The 14,679-nt window shown below is 49.3% G+C and overlaps 1 protein-coding gene across 3 annotated transcripts in view; it reads right to left on the bottom strand.

Moving 5' to 3' along the window:
• The window catches only part of Pdzd4 (PDZ domain containing 4), a 28,267-nt gene extending 13,809 nt beyond the window's left edge, over nucleotides 1–14,458 (bottom strand). For 2 of the 3 annotated variants that reach the window (XM_013035331.1, XM_013035333.1), the window contains exon 1: nucleotides 14,311–14,419. In XM_013035331.1, the coding sequence (XP_012890785.1) occupies nucleotides 14,311–14,370 (60 nt within the window). In that variant the 5' untranslated portion in view covers nucleotides 14,371–14,419. Of the gene's footprint in view, nucleotides 1–14,310 lie in introns of all 3 variants that reach the window. The other variant, XM_013035332.1, reaches the window with a different exon arrangement.
• Between the last annotated feature and the right edge of the window lie 221 nt (nucleotides 14,459–14,679).

Below are 14,679 nucleotides of genomic sequence, written 5' to 3'. Positions count from 1 at the left end.
GACTGGTACAAATTAGTTAATAATAAACGAAGGGGCTGGGAAGATGGCTCAGTGGTAGAGTGCTTGCCTTGCATGCCTGAGGCCCTGGGTTCAATTCCTCAGCACCACATAAGCAGAAAAAGCTGGAAGTGGCACTGTGGCTCAAGTGGTAGAATGCTAGACTTGAGCTGAAGAGCTGAAGGACAGCGCCCAGGCTCAGAGTTCAGGCCCTATGACTACCCAAAAATAAATAAATAAAGGAAGAGACAGCTAGAAAATGATCCTCAACGATCCTCAACAAACACACAAAAAGATGTTCAAAAGCATTAACCATTAAGAAAAGGCAAATTGAAACCATAATGAGAACACATAGGAAAATTACAAGTACTGAGGAGGATGTACGGACCCCTGAACCCTCAGATTGTTGACAGGAAAGCAAAGTAGTAACACCACTATGGAAAACAGTGTGCAGTTCCTCAAAAGATTAAACACAGAGCCAGGTGCTGGTGGCTCACACCAGCAATACTAAGTGGAGGCTGGGATCTGAGGATCGTTGTTCAAAGCCAGCCAGGGCAGGAAAGTCCATGAGACTCATCTCCAATAAACTATTCAGAAAAGGCCAGAAGTAGAGATATAGCTCAAAGTGGTAGAACACTAGCCTTGAGCACCCAAGGACATGAGTTTATGGACACTGTCCAGACCCTGACTTCAAGCCCCAGGACTGGCACACTTACACACACACTTACACACACACACACTTACACACACACACACACACGATAAACAGGGCTAGGAGAATGTGGTAGAATGCTTGCCTAGCATGCATGGAACCCTGAGTTCGATTACTCAGTACAAGTGGTAGAGTGATAGCCTTGAGCAAAAGAACCTCAGGGACAGTGCCCAGGCCCTGAGTTCAAGCCCCAGGACTGAAAAAAAAAAGGTTAAACATAGAATTTAGAACCCAGCAATGCTGAAAAAGTGAAAAAAATATACAGGCAAAAATATTCATAATGGCACCATTCAATATATCCAAGGTTTCGGTTTTGTTTTTTTGGGGGGAGTCCTGTCGTGGGGCCTGAACTCTGGGCCTGGGCGCTGTCCCTCAGCTCTTCAGCTCAAGGCTAGCGCTCTACCACTTGAGCCACAGCGCCACTTCTGACTTTTTTCTTTTTTGCTTATTTGGTGCTGAGGAATCAAACCCAGGACCTCAGGCATACAAGGCAAGCGCTCTACCACTGAGCCACCTTCCCAGCCCATATATCTAAGATTTCGAAGTAAGGCAAATATCTACTAACAGATGAATGGATCAATACAATGGGGTCCACACATGCAGTAGAATACTATTCAACTATCTTAAGGAATGAATTATGGTACAACATGGAAAAACTCTGAAAATGGCCTAAAGTGAATAAAACAAACACAAAAGACCATAAATTATATGCATTTTTTGGCAGTACAAGCAGTTGAACTCAGGGCCTCATACTTGCTAGGCAGATAGTGTATTGCTGAGCCATGTCTCCAGCCCTTTCTGCTCTGGTTATTTTTGAGATAGGACCTTACCTCCTGCACAGGCAAATATGTGGACTGCAATGCTCCTATTTTTATTTCCTACTATAGCTGGAATTAGCACACACTACCACGTCCAGTTCCTTCTGCTAAACTGGATTTACATAATAGGCAAATATACAGGGACAGAAAAGAGTAATGGTTGTCAAAAAGTGGATGGACAATAGTGGAGAGTGAGTGTCTAATGGGTCTGGATTTTTTCTGAGACATGAACCTGTTCTGGTTAGTTGTATAATGCTGCATTAGATGCCATAATGGACAAAATTCCATTAATCAATTTTGTTACACACACATACATCTGTCCTTGAGCTCTTTCACTCAAGGCTAGCACTTTACTACTTTGAGCCACAGCTCCACTTCAGGTTTTTTGGTGGTTAATTGGAGATAAGAATCTCATGGGAGGGCTGGGAAGGTGGCTCAGTGGTAGAGCGCTTGCCTTGCATGCATGAGGCCCTGGGTTCGATTCCTCAGCACCACATATGCAAAAAGAAAAAAGCCAGAAGTGGCTTGTGGCTCAAGTGGTAGAGCGCTGGCCTTGAGCTGAAGAGCTGAGGGACAGCGCCCAGGCCCAGAGTTCAGGCCCCATGACCAGACCCCCCCCCCAAAAAAAAGAATCTCATGGGAAAGTGGGGCATTGGTGGCTCATGCCTGTAATTCTAGATACTCGAGAGAATGAATTCTGAGGATCCCAGTTCAAAGCCAGCCCAGGCAGGAAAGGCCATGAGACACTTATGTCCAAAAAAAAAAACTATCAGAAAACCAGAAGTGGCGCTGTGGCTCAAATAGTAGAACTCTAGCCTTGAGCTGAAGAGCTGAGGGACAGCACCCAGGCCCAGAGTTCAAGTCCCATGACTGACCAAAAAAAAAAAATCTCACAGGGACTTTCCTGCCTAAACTGGCTTGTTATATATATTTTATCACAATAAAAAAATAAAATAAAACTGCAATCAGGCAGGTATCTATGGCTCATGCCTATAATTCCACCAGCTCAGGAGGCTGAGATCTGAGGATCGTGGTTCGAAGCTAGACCAGACAGACAAGTCTGTGAGACTCTTATTTTCAATTAGCCACCAAAAGAGCCAGAAATGGAGTTGTAGCTCAAGTGGTAGAGCTCAGGGACAGCGAGCACCCAGGCTGAGTTCAAGCCCCAAGATGGGCACAAAAACAAATGAATAATTAATTATAAATAAATGTATGACAAATCCACACAGGAAGAATGGAGGATGGGGGACTCTGGAGTTGGGCACAAATGGTGAAAATGGACATTTCATTCACTGCAAATTTTAACCTCCAGCTTGAAGGGTTTTTTAAATTTTACTTTTATGTGGTACCAGGAATTGAACCCAGAGCTCCATGCATGCAAGCCAAGCACTCTACCATTAAGCCACATTTCCAATTCCAGCTTGAAGTTCTTGAGACCTGAAAATTATTCTAGTGTGCTACTTTACCTGTATTTATCTCAAACCAAAGCCACCAAATCCGATGTCCTGTGACCATTGTTGTTCAGTTCAGCTAAGAATTGTTCATGATTTGAAATCATTAGCTCCCCTGTAAAATTGAGTGTAGCGGGCTGGGAATGTGGCTTAATGGTAGAGTACTTGCCTAGCATGCATGAAGCCTTGGTTATTCAATTCCTCAGCACCACACAAACTGAAAAGGCCAGAAGTGGGGGGCTGTGGTTCAAGTGGTAAAAAACTAGCCCTGAGCAAAAGAAGCTCAGGGATAGTGCCCAGGCCAAGTTCAAGCTCCAGGACTGACAAAATAAAATAAACTTAGAGTGTAGACACGAAAAGACGTTCGCAGAGGACTTCGGGAACAGCCTGACATTGAGTGGCTGTGGGGAGAGCTTTAAAGTCAAGGGTGAGAAGCTGACCACTCACCCCCACAGGGGTGGGGGAGCTGCAGGAGGGGAGGGAACATCTGGGTCTGTTGCAGGGGACAGGATGAAAGCCCTTTTGAGATGGTGGGGAAAGGGAGGGGGCTGGGGGGGGGGTCTCAGCCAGACTTAGACACAGTCGGTGGATGCTTTGGCTCAGAAATGGGTGGGGGCAGCTGGTGATGGAGCCAGCACAGAGACATGGGTGGGGGCTGAGTGCTGAGGAGGATCAGTAAAGGCCAAAGAATGCCAGACAAAGTGTAGGCACGGTCAGTATTTGAGGGGACTCGGGAGAGGGAGGTGGGAGATCGGCAGCAGCTTGGATCATGGGTGCAAGGCAGGCCAGATGGGCCTTGAGATGCGGTCTGGGGACAGGCAGGCCCCAGCAGTGGCACCCGGTGGCTGGAGGAGCTGGGCGCTTAGCTCTGGGGCTGAAGGCGGGGCACCAGCTGCTCTCGCCCCGCCTTCTGGGCCTGAAGCCTCAGACAAAGAGCCGCACAGAGGCGGAGGCAGCCGCAGCCACAGCAGCTGGAGACTCACACATGGTGGGTGTGAACCAGACCCACCCCAGAGCCGCTGCTGGCCAGGGGTGCCTAGCCTGTATGCATGCGGGTCCCAGGTGCACTGCACGCCTGACTGCCCCCCCCTCCAGATCCCCCCCCCCGCACTCAGGGCTGGTCTCCAGGGACCCTCCTGCACCCGCACCCATGGAGGTGAGCATTGGGGGGCTGGGCTCCTCTTCGCACCTTTCCTTTCTGGAAATGGGAGCCAGAGGGAGGAGCCCTACCCAAGGCCTGAGACTTTCTGGAGCCCTTTCCTTTCCACTGGTGGTGGGTCAGCTGCTTCATTAGCATAGGGTCCCTGGTGCCACCATGCAGATTAGGGCACTGAGGCTGGGAAAAAGGAAGCCAGTTATCCTCGAGTTCCCACCAACCCGCTGAATTTTGCTGTCAGGACTGTCCAGAGGACATCTTGGAAGCAGCTGCTCCCACACAGGTGTTATTGAGATCTGGGAGTGGACAGAAAATCAAAGAAGAAAGAGAGGTCTGGAAAGGTGCAGCCTGAGCCATCTGGAGGCTCTCAACGCTCTTGTCTTTTCAATGGCACCAAGTCCTCAATTATGTTTTCCCCACTTGGGATTTTGAAAATTGCTAACCTCCAGGAAGATTGAAAGCAAGAAGCCATTACTCCCCATCTTGAAAGCACAACACCCTATCATGGAATTTACCATACATACCATCAGTCACTTCTAATCTCTCCAGTTGTACCACTAATACCTTCACAACTTTTCATTCAAGAGTCAATCAAATAGTGTGCACATTTTACCTCAACGTGTCTCTAGTCTTCTTTAATTTAAAAACAATCTATTAACTTTTTCCCCCTACTTTCCCTGTAGAATATCCCAGATTATTCATTTGCAATTCATTCCTGGTGATGAGGTTCAGGTTAAGAAGTTTTGCTGGGAGCCAGTAGCTCATGCTATAATCCTAGCTACTCAAGAGGCTGAGAGCTAAGGATCAAAAGGTTAGAAAGCAGCTGGGGCAGCTAAGTCCATGAGACTCTTATTTCCAATTAACCACCAAAATGCTGGAAGGAGGTATGGCTCAAGTGGTAGCGCACTAGCCTTGAGCACAAAAGCTCTCTGACAGTGCCCAGGCTTGGGACCAGCACACACACAGTTTGTTCAAGAACACCAGCCTGGTGACACTGTACCCTCCCTCCCCTGCCCCATTTCATCCCACCACTGGGAATGGTCAGGTGGTCAACGTGGCTGTTGATCCCTTCCTGTAAGGTGGATTTTTCTTTCTCCTTTTCCTTCCTTTCTTTTTTGAGTCCTTTTTGTCTTGCTGTGCAGCCCAGGCTGGCCTCAAACTCATAATCCTTTGCCTCCGCACCCCAAGGGCTAGGATGTGTATCACCCATCCTCCTGGCATAAAGAATCCTTTCTCTTCCTTGCTCACTAGTCACTGGGGCTAATGCATTGGGATCTTGTGAACAACCTGTTCCTCCCAGTCTTTCGCATCTGAGTAACTCATTCCACTGGTGGCTGTAAAATGCCTTAAGTTATAAGAATTCTGGCAGGGTGGCAGCTGTATTCTCCACCTAGAAGTGAAGGCGCATCCAAAGGTGTGAAGGCACGCCTTCCCTCCATCCCCTCAAACTCAGCACCTAGATTTGCTGCCCAGAGCTGGAGGACAGAGAAGAATGGCAGCTAGGAAACTGCATCAGTAAAGCCTTTGAGTAGTTGGGAGGAGGCAGCAAGGGCTTCTTGTATGTTGGTAAGGGTGTGGTAGGTAGGAAAAGAGGACCTGCTGCACATGGTATACAAGAATAGGCCGTGTCCCTTGAATCCCTACTTGGGGAATTTCCTTTACAAGGCTATTTCATAGGTCTGCAGTAAGGCCTTGCTCCTTACTGGGGGCTCCTTACCTCACTTCCCTAGTGATGGATGTCACTTGTGGCTTCTGTTGATTTAGCCCAAGTCCTATCTGAGGTCCTTGGATCAGCAGCATCAATATACATACTCTCAGATGATAAGAAATAAAGACTTCCAGGCCCCACTCTGGACAATGAGAATGGGCATTTTAACCAGAGCCAGGTGAGGAATCATAGAGGACTCCTATCCCCAATCTTGGTCAAAAACAGGCTAGAGGGCTGGGAAGGTGGCTCAGTGGTAGAGTGCTTGCCTTGCATGCATGAGGCCCTGGGTTCGACTCCTCAGCACCACATAAGCAGAAAAAAAAGCCAGAAGTGGTGCTGTGGCTCAAGTGGTAGTGCCCTCGCCTTGAGCTGAAGAGCTGAGGGACAGTGCCCAGGCCCAGAGTTCAGGTCCCACGACCGGACCCCCCCCCAAAAAAAAAACAGGCTAGAGCTGGGTAACGGTGGCTCACGCCGTAATCCTAGCTACTCAGGAGGCTGAGATCTGAGGATTGAGGTTCAAAGGCAGCCTGGGCAGGAAAGTCCGTGAGACTCTTATCTCTAATGAACCACCAGAAAACCGGAAGTGGCACTATGGCTCAAGTGGTAGAGCACTTGCCTTGAGCTGAAGAGCTTAGGGACAGCACCCAGGCCCAGATTTCAAGCCCCACGACCACCACCACCATCAACAACAACAAAACAGCCAGTGCCAGTGGCTCATGTCTATCTATAATACTAGCTACCAAGAGGTTGAGATCTGAGGATTGCAGTTCGAGGCCAGTCTAGGTAGGAAAGTCTGCAAGTTTCTTATCTCCAATAACCAGCAAAGATCCAGAAATAGAGCTGTGGTTCAACTGGCAGAGTGGTAGCCTTGAGAAGAAGAGCTCAGAGATAGTGCCTAGTCCCAGAGTTCAAGCCCTAAGTACCAGAAAAAAAGGGGGGAGGCTAGTGCTTCATTTCTCCTCTTCTCACCTCTTTTCCAACCCCAAAACCACTGAAGGGATGCTGGCTGGCCCAGGCTGCCAAACATCCCCCCTCCCCATTCTCTAGAGGGCAGTTGGCCATTCTCTGTAGTTCTGACTTAAAAGCACATAGAAAGTGAGGTGTGAGTGGCTCACTCCTGTAATCTTAGCGACTCTGGAAGGTGAGATTTAAGGATAGCCAGCAAAAAATTGGAAATGGAGGTGTGGCTCAAGTGGTAGAACGAAAAAGTAAGCAAGAGCTTGAGGCCCTAAGTTCAAGTCCCAATACAGGCATACACACATAAAGCAGAGAGTAAGGAGGAACATATGCCCCATACATTACACTGGAAAAATGCAAAGCAATTCCAGACATGATCATCAAGATCAGGTATTTTTCTTTCCACCATGTGGACCAGTGCTGAGAACACATCCACACTTGTTCCTGCTACCTCAGGCTAGGAACTGAAGGCACCACTCAGGTAGAGTACCAACCATGAGTGGAAAATGTTCAAGCACCAGTACCAGAGTGCGCGCGTGTGCGCACACACACACATACAGACTATATACAATTTTAGTTCCTCGGGCTAAGAGAAGAGTACACATTAGCAATAATTAGAATGAGACAAGAGTGGGGGAGAATGAGACTTGCTCCAAGAAAGCCAAGGAATAGGCAAAATTCTCTTAAAAGGAAAGCCATCTTGGAACCTAGGACTTCTCAATTTATCCTGTACAAAATGGTCAAATGTGCCTTTATTGTTGTACCAACCCCTTTCCTAACTCACCATACATGCTATATTTTCTCACAGCTTTGGGAACCTTTTCCTATGGGTTTTTTCTCCCTTCTATATCACATTCAAAAAAAAGTCTCAGAAAAGGTACATGCTCTGGTGGCTACTCAGGAGGCTAAGATCTGAGGATCACCTTTCAGAGCCAGCCCAGGCAGGAAAGCCTGTGAAACTCCTATCTCTAATGAACCACCAAAAAGCCAGAAGCAGAGCTGTTTGGCTCAAGTGGTAGAGCACTAGCCTCAAGCAAAAATGCTCAGGGAGCCGGGCGCCGGTGGCTCACGCCTGTAATCCTAGCTACTCAGGAGACTGAGATCTGAGGATCGCGGTTCAAAGCCACCCAGGGCAGGAGAGACCGTGAGACTCCTATCTCCAATAAACCACTAGAAAACCGGAAGTGGCGCTGTAGCTCAAGTGGTAGAGCGCTCGCCTTGAGCTGAAGAGTTGAGGGACAGCGCCCAGGCCCAGAGTTCAAGCCCCACAACCGCCAAAAAAAAAAAAAAAAGCTCAGGGACAGCACCCAGGCCCTCAGGTCCAAGCCCCAGGACTAGTGCCAAAAAAAAAGTTTGAATAATATTGGACATTATTCTACTACTGAACATTAACTGTGATGTGTCCATAAGTTATTTCTGTCCCTTAATGACCAACTGAATGCATTGCTGGCAGTCATAACACTCTCAACCGAAGAGGATTCCAGGGTATCCTAGTGCAAGGACCTGTGAATATTGCTAGGCATATTCAATCTGTTTCCATCATCTCTACCACCTTAAGCAAGTAGGTCTTCTAACAGGTGGGAAAACTGAGGCACACAGTCAGTGAGCCATTCATTGACTAACCCCTGATCTTAATGCTCTGGAAAGAGAGCAGAGCCAAATTTTGTCCCAAGCTGCTTCAAGTCTTATCACCTAGAAGGGCATCAGTGGCTCACGCCTAAAATTGTAGCTTCTTAGGAGGCTGAGGTCTGAGGATCAGGGTTCAAAGCCAGTCTAGGTAGATAAGTTTGTGAGACTCTCCAATGAACCATCAGGAAACTGGAAGTGTCACAGTGGCTCAAAGTGGCAGAGTGCTATCCTTGAGCAGAAAAGATCAGGGACAGCACCACTCAGGCCCTGAGTTCAAGTCCTAGTACTCCCCCCAAAAGCATGAGTGGGGTGCACTGAGAACAGTTTTGCTCATCAGGGATGGATGTGCTTAGCATCTCCATGTGACAAGTGTACTACTACTATGTCGTTGAATCTGAAAGAATACCAAGTTTAGAAAGTTCAGGATCCTGGGACAGAGATAGAGAGGTGGAGACAGAAATAGGGTCAATAGAGTGTGGGACATGGTGGAGAGGAAGGTTAGAGGTGGCAAGCAGGGGCATCTGGAAAGTCTCTGGTTAGCTTGTAGTTTGGGGTCAGGTGCACACGGCTTCTTATCTTTCTATGCTTGGTAATTGAGCTACTTCTTTTTCCTAGCTCAACACACACTCATGCCCCATTTTCAATGGGGGATTGTTATTTCCCAAGCCTGCCACCCTTGCCTCCATACCTGACTTACTACATTGCGTGTGCCGGGAAGACATGACTGGAATAATACAAATGAGCATGGCATGCCACATTAACAGCCTGTCACAGACATTATCAGTAAAATAAAGCACCAACACCACAAAATTATCTCAATAGCCCCAGAAAAAGCACTTGACAAAATCCAACACTGCTTCAAGTGTTTTATCACTCAACAAATGAGGAAAAGAGAGCTTCCTCGACCTGGTAAAAGGCATCTATGAAACATCCACAACTCAACCAGACATGGTGGTCCACTCGTGCAGTCTCAGAAGGGGGATTTTGAATTCAACACCAGCCTGGGAGCTGGGCACTAGTGCTGGTGGCTCATGCCTGACATCCTAGCTACTCAGGAGCCTGAAATATGAGCATTGTGGTTCCAAGCCAGCCCAGGCAGAAAAATCTGTTAAGTTCTTATCCTCAATTAACCACCAAAAAGCTGAAAGTGGCATTGTGGCTCAAGTGGTAGAGTGCTAGCCTTGCGCACAAAGAGGCTCAGGGATAGTGCCCAGGACCTGAGTTCAAGCCCCAGAACTGGCACCAAAAAAGACCAGCTTAGGGTGCATAAGGAACAAGCCCACAGTGTATCTAACTTACAGTTGGAAGACTGGAAGCTGTTTTTTCTCCTGTGTGATTAGGAACAGGGCAAGGGTAACTGCTCTCATCACCTCTTTCAACACTGTACTGGGGCTAGCCTCAGAGAGGAAGGGAAGGGAAGGGAGGAGAAGAGAGAGAAAAGGGAGGGAAAGAGGTAGGGGATGCATCCATATTGGAAAAAAAGTAAAAGTTTTTCATCTCCACTTAAAACTAATAGAACTAAGCCAGGAAGTGGTGGCTCACACCTGCAATCCTAGCTACTCAGGAGGCTGAGATCTGAGGATCACAGTTTGAAGCGAGTGCAGGCAGGAAAGTCGTTGAGACTCTTATCTCCAATTAACGAGCAAAAAGCTGAAAGTGGATCTGTGGTTCAAATAGTAGAGTGCTAGCCTTAAGCAAAAAACAAAAAAAGCTGAGGGACTGTGCCCAGGTCCTGAATTCAAGCCCAGAAAGGCTACTAGAATTACTGAACAAATTGAATAAGATCACAGAATATTGGGGCTGGGAAGGTGGCTCAGTGGTAGAGCGCTTGCTTTGCATGCATGAGGCCCTGGGTTCCATTCCTCAGCACCATATAAGCAGAAAAAGCCAGAAGTGGCACTATGGCTCAAGTGGTAGAGCACTAGCCTTGAGCTGAAGAGCTCAGGGACAGTGTCCAGGCCCAGAGTTCAAACCCCACAACTGGCAAAAAAAAAAAAAAATTGCATAATACAGGATCAGCACACAAAAATCATGTGTAGAGGCTAGGCATCTAGCCCCATGTTGGAGCACTTGCCTAGTACGGGCAAGGTCCTAGGTACCATCCCCAGCACCCTCCCCAAGAATGTATTTCTTTTATGGTTAATTAAAGATAAAAGTCTCACACGATTTTTCTGCCTGGGCTGGCCTCAAACAAGATCCTCAGATCTCACTTTCTCAAGTAGCTAGGATTACACACATGAGCCACTGGAACTCAGCCTCAAATTTTATTTCTTTACAATGCAAAATGGAAATGATGACAAGAATTCCATTTACTATAGCATGATAAAGAATAAAACACTTGAATAAACTCAACAAAACAAATGCAAGATATAGACAGAGGGATTGTGGAGTAAAGCCCTGAGTTCAAACCCCAGTACAGCCTAAAAAAAGGAAGGCAAGATACCATTGAAAGACATTAAAGACTCAAATAAGTGGAGCAATCTCTTCCAAATTGACACATAACTTCAATCCCCATCAAAACCCCTGCTCACTTTTCAGAACTTAGGAGTTGCTCCCAAAATTCACATGGAAACAATTTTAAAGAATACAGAGTTAAAAGACACACTTCCTAATTTCAAAAGTTTCTACAAGGCTCCAGGAATGGGAGCAACGTGATGATACTTCCAAAGCAAACATGAAAATGGCTAATAACACAAGACAACCTACCTGAGACCCAAAACAAAACCACATGAGATCTGGTGCAGGTGCAGAATGCTTGGCTGGCTAATGCCAAGGGTAATGCTTTTACTCCCAGCACTACACAAATGAAAAACCACACTAAGTAACGTGCCATTTCACACCCAGTAGGATAGCTCTGAGATAACCAGAAAAAAAGAGATGTTTGCAGGCAAGTAGAAAAACTGTATGTTGCTGACACTAATGTAAAATGATACAGCTGCTGTCAAAAGGTGACTGTAGGTGTGGGCACTGATGGTTCAGGCCTGTAATCCTAGCCACTCAGGAGGCTGAGATCGAAGGATCACGGTTCAAAGCCAGCTTGGGCAGGAAAGTCCACAAGATTCTTGTCTCCAATTAATCCAGAAGTGGAGCTGTGGCTCAAAGTTGTAGAGTACTACCCTTGAGCAGAAAAGCTCAAGGACAGTACCCAGAACCTGACTTCAAACATCATGATACACACACTCTCCCCCTCTGTCTCTGTCTCTCTCTCTCACACACACACATACACACAAAGTGACTGCAGAAGGCTGAGATCTGAGGATCATGGTTCCAAGCAACCTGGGCAAAATTAAATTCAGAAAAGCAGGTAAAACTCTTAGCTCCAATTAACCAACAGAAAGCCAGAAATAGAATGATGGTTCAAGCAGTAGAGCACCAGCTTTGACCAAAAGAAGCTAAGGAACAGCATCTGGGCCTCAGTACTGACAGAAAGAAAAGAAAAGAGCAGGGCACTGGTGCCTCACACCTGTAACTCTAGCTACTCAGGAGACTGAGATCTAAGGACTGTGATTCAAAGCCAGTCGGGGGAGGAAAGTCCATGAGACTCATCTCCAATTAACCACAAAAAGTTCTAAGTGGAGCTGTGACCCAAATGGTAGAATGCTAACCTTGAGCGTAAAAGTTGATGGACAGAGCCCAGGCCCAGAGTTCAGGCCCCAGGACAAGAAAGAAAAAAGAAAAGGAAAGGAAAGGAAGGTTAGTTGCTTATGTGCATTTTCCTGAAAGCCGAACTCATGGGCTAAATGGTGTCTCTGTGGAGTCTATGGCTCCGACAGGTGCACAGGCCATACATAGGTGGGCATGGATGAGGCCCCTTTGGGAGACATGGGGGAGCAAATGTGTTCATGGATCCTGCGAGCCAGGCAAGTGGTCCTAATACCCTGCATTTCTGGAACAAAAGCTTCCTTCTGTTCTAGTAGAAGCAGCAGTCAATAGAGTAGCTAATCATTTTTTTTCTGCTTTCCCTGTATTGTTTTCATTCAGTCCTTTTTGTTTTCGTCCTCTTAATTTTAAAAGACAGCTTCACATCGGAGAGCTTCCCATCTGGACCCGCACCGGGGAGGAGTGGAAAAAGTAGGGGCAGTGTGCAGAGGACAGAGGACGGCAGGGTGCCTGCGGGGACCCTTCGGCCAGCTGCGCTGATGAGTATGAGCTCCTGCGTGAGAAAGAGGTAGGAGGGAGGAAGTGAAGCTGGGACTCCCCAGCCTCTGCCTCCTTCCTCATGGCAGCCTCCCTGAAAGCAGCTCCATTGGACTTCCACCAGGGTTCCTTCCAGGCCTGTCCTGCAGCCCAAGTTGTCCTTCCCTTTCCCTTAGCTCCCAGGAGGTCAGCCTGGCTTGAAGGGCTACACCAAAGCCTTGTCCAAGAAAGTCAAGGGGACTGAGTGCCCTTTGGCAGAGTGATTCCAGAAAAGGAAGCAATGAGGATGGGATCCGGGCTCAGCACAGTGCTCCTTTCCACTCTGTCCGGAAATGCAACACATTTCACAAAATGCCCTCCTGGACCCAAGACAGGTGGTTCTAGATTCCAATCTTACAAGAAAAGCTGCAGCGGCCAGTAGAAATCAGTAAGGCAAAGGGAACAGGTGGCGACTGGCAGCCAGAGGAGTGAGGGCAGCAGGTGCATTCCCAGGAAGAGCTCAGGAGAGGGGACCGAAATGCCACCAGGGTGGAGCAAAACTTGTGTGCCACCTCCTGTCACCTTCCACCCCTCACCTCCAGATCACAGGGGGCCAGAGCAATGTAGCTGAGAGAATGAATTCGGGGTTCCTCAGGGCCGCCTCAACACCCCAATTCTGTGCTTCGCTCTCCTTTGGCTGCACGTGCCCCATGCCTGTCCCTGCTCCCAGGCTAACACCAATCCAACACGCACTTGCTCCAGCTCAGGCTGGAGGCACTAAACTCATACCTGTCTGCACCTGCATCTGCTCCTGGGTCCCGACTTCCCCTGACCTTGACCTTCTTGTAATTGGTCCTAGTGGGTCTTAGTGCACATCATCCGGGACACATTTCTCGAAACAGCTAGCAGGATGCACACAGAAAGTACACACGCACGGGGCCAGGGAGCCTCCGCACACACACAGACGGGGCACAGGCATGCACTCACGTAGTCACGCCACGCACAGGCAAGGAAACCCCTCTTGGGGCTGAAGGGCCAGGCTCAAGGTTGGAGCGTGTGGCCGTGTGTCTCATGTCCGTCCACGTCCCCCAAGGCCCGATAAGCCAAAGAGTGGGACGTGAACAGCAGCGCATGGGTCGGGCACCTCCGACCCCAGCGTCGCCAACTCACCCAAGATGCCCAGGCCCGGGAGCCCACAGTTCAAGCTGGCCAAACCCGAAGTGGGTGCGGGCATGTGCAGCCAGCACTAAGCTGGACGTCGATGGCGCCTTGGGGCTTCTGGGGCCCTGGCCTGCCGATACTGGGATTTGGCCTCCTGGGTTCTGTGTCCAGCCCGGAGAGCATGTGCCCGGGAACCTGGCCGGTTGCTATGCAACCTCCATGCTGCGCGAGCCCCAATCGCGCCTCTGGCTGCGCGTCCCGGGGACAGAAGCACGCCCCAACTGGGCCAACCCCAACTTCCCATCCCAGCTTGATCTGGATACAGGGTTCCAGAGCCCATCGAGGGTGGGCGCCCAAGTCATGAGCCTCTCGGCCTCCAGCCCCCACCCAGTCCCCCCCGCCCCCGCCATCCGTGGCTGGTTCCCACGGAGCGCCAACACCCAGCCACCGAGCATGTGAGCGGGAGGCTCGCTCCCTACCTTCTCCTCTTCAAGCCCTCTTGCCCTCCCACACCTGCCTCTCCCACTCCACTTGGCCCTCCCCACGCGATCTGCTCCATCTCGTGGCGGGGCTGGGCCCATCGCCCTGCGGCCCGGCTGCCCTACCTGAAGCATCACTTTGTACTGCTCCTCCGGTTTCTGAACCACGCACATATTACATCCCATGGTGCTGGCCGGCAGGGAAAAGAGGGCGGGAAAGGGAAGACGTCTTTCACAGGCCAGTGCGCGGGACCTCTGGTCCCGGGCTGGAGCCGGGGGCCATATCCTAGAGCGGCGAGAGAGCCCCCTAGCAGGGGAGAGGGGCACGCCCGCGAATGGGGGGCAGTTCCACGCCCCTCAGCTTAACTCCTCCTTGGCCAAGGCCAGGCCCAGGCATGCTCCCTCGCACCCCGCCAGGAAAAAAAAAAAAGGGCAGCGGGGGATGGGTGGGCGCGCGGGGCGTTGCCTGGCTACGGCCCCCCAGGAGGCGCGGGG

Source organism: Dipodomys ordii, unplaced genomic scaffold (assembly GCF_000151885.1).
Source record: "Dipodomys ordii isolate 6190 unplaced genomic scaffold, Dord_2.0 Scaffold209, whole genome shotgun sequence".
Lineage (NCBI taxonomy): Eukaryota > Metazoa > Chordata > Mammalia > Rodentia > Heteromyidae > Dipodomys > Dipodomys ordii.
This window is presented reverse-complemented; position numbering and strand designations above follow the sequence as displayed.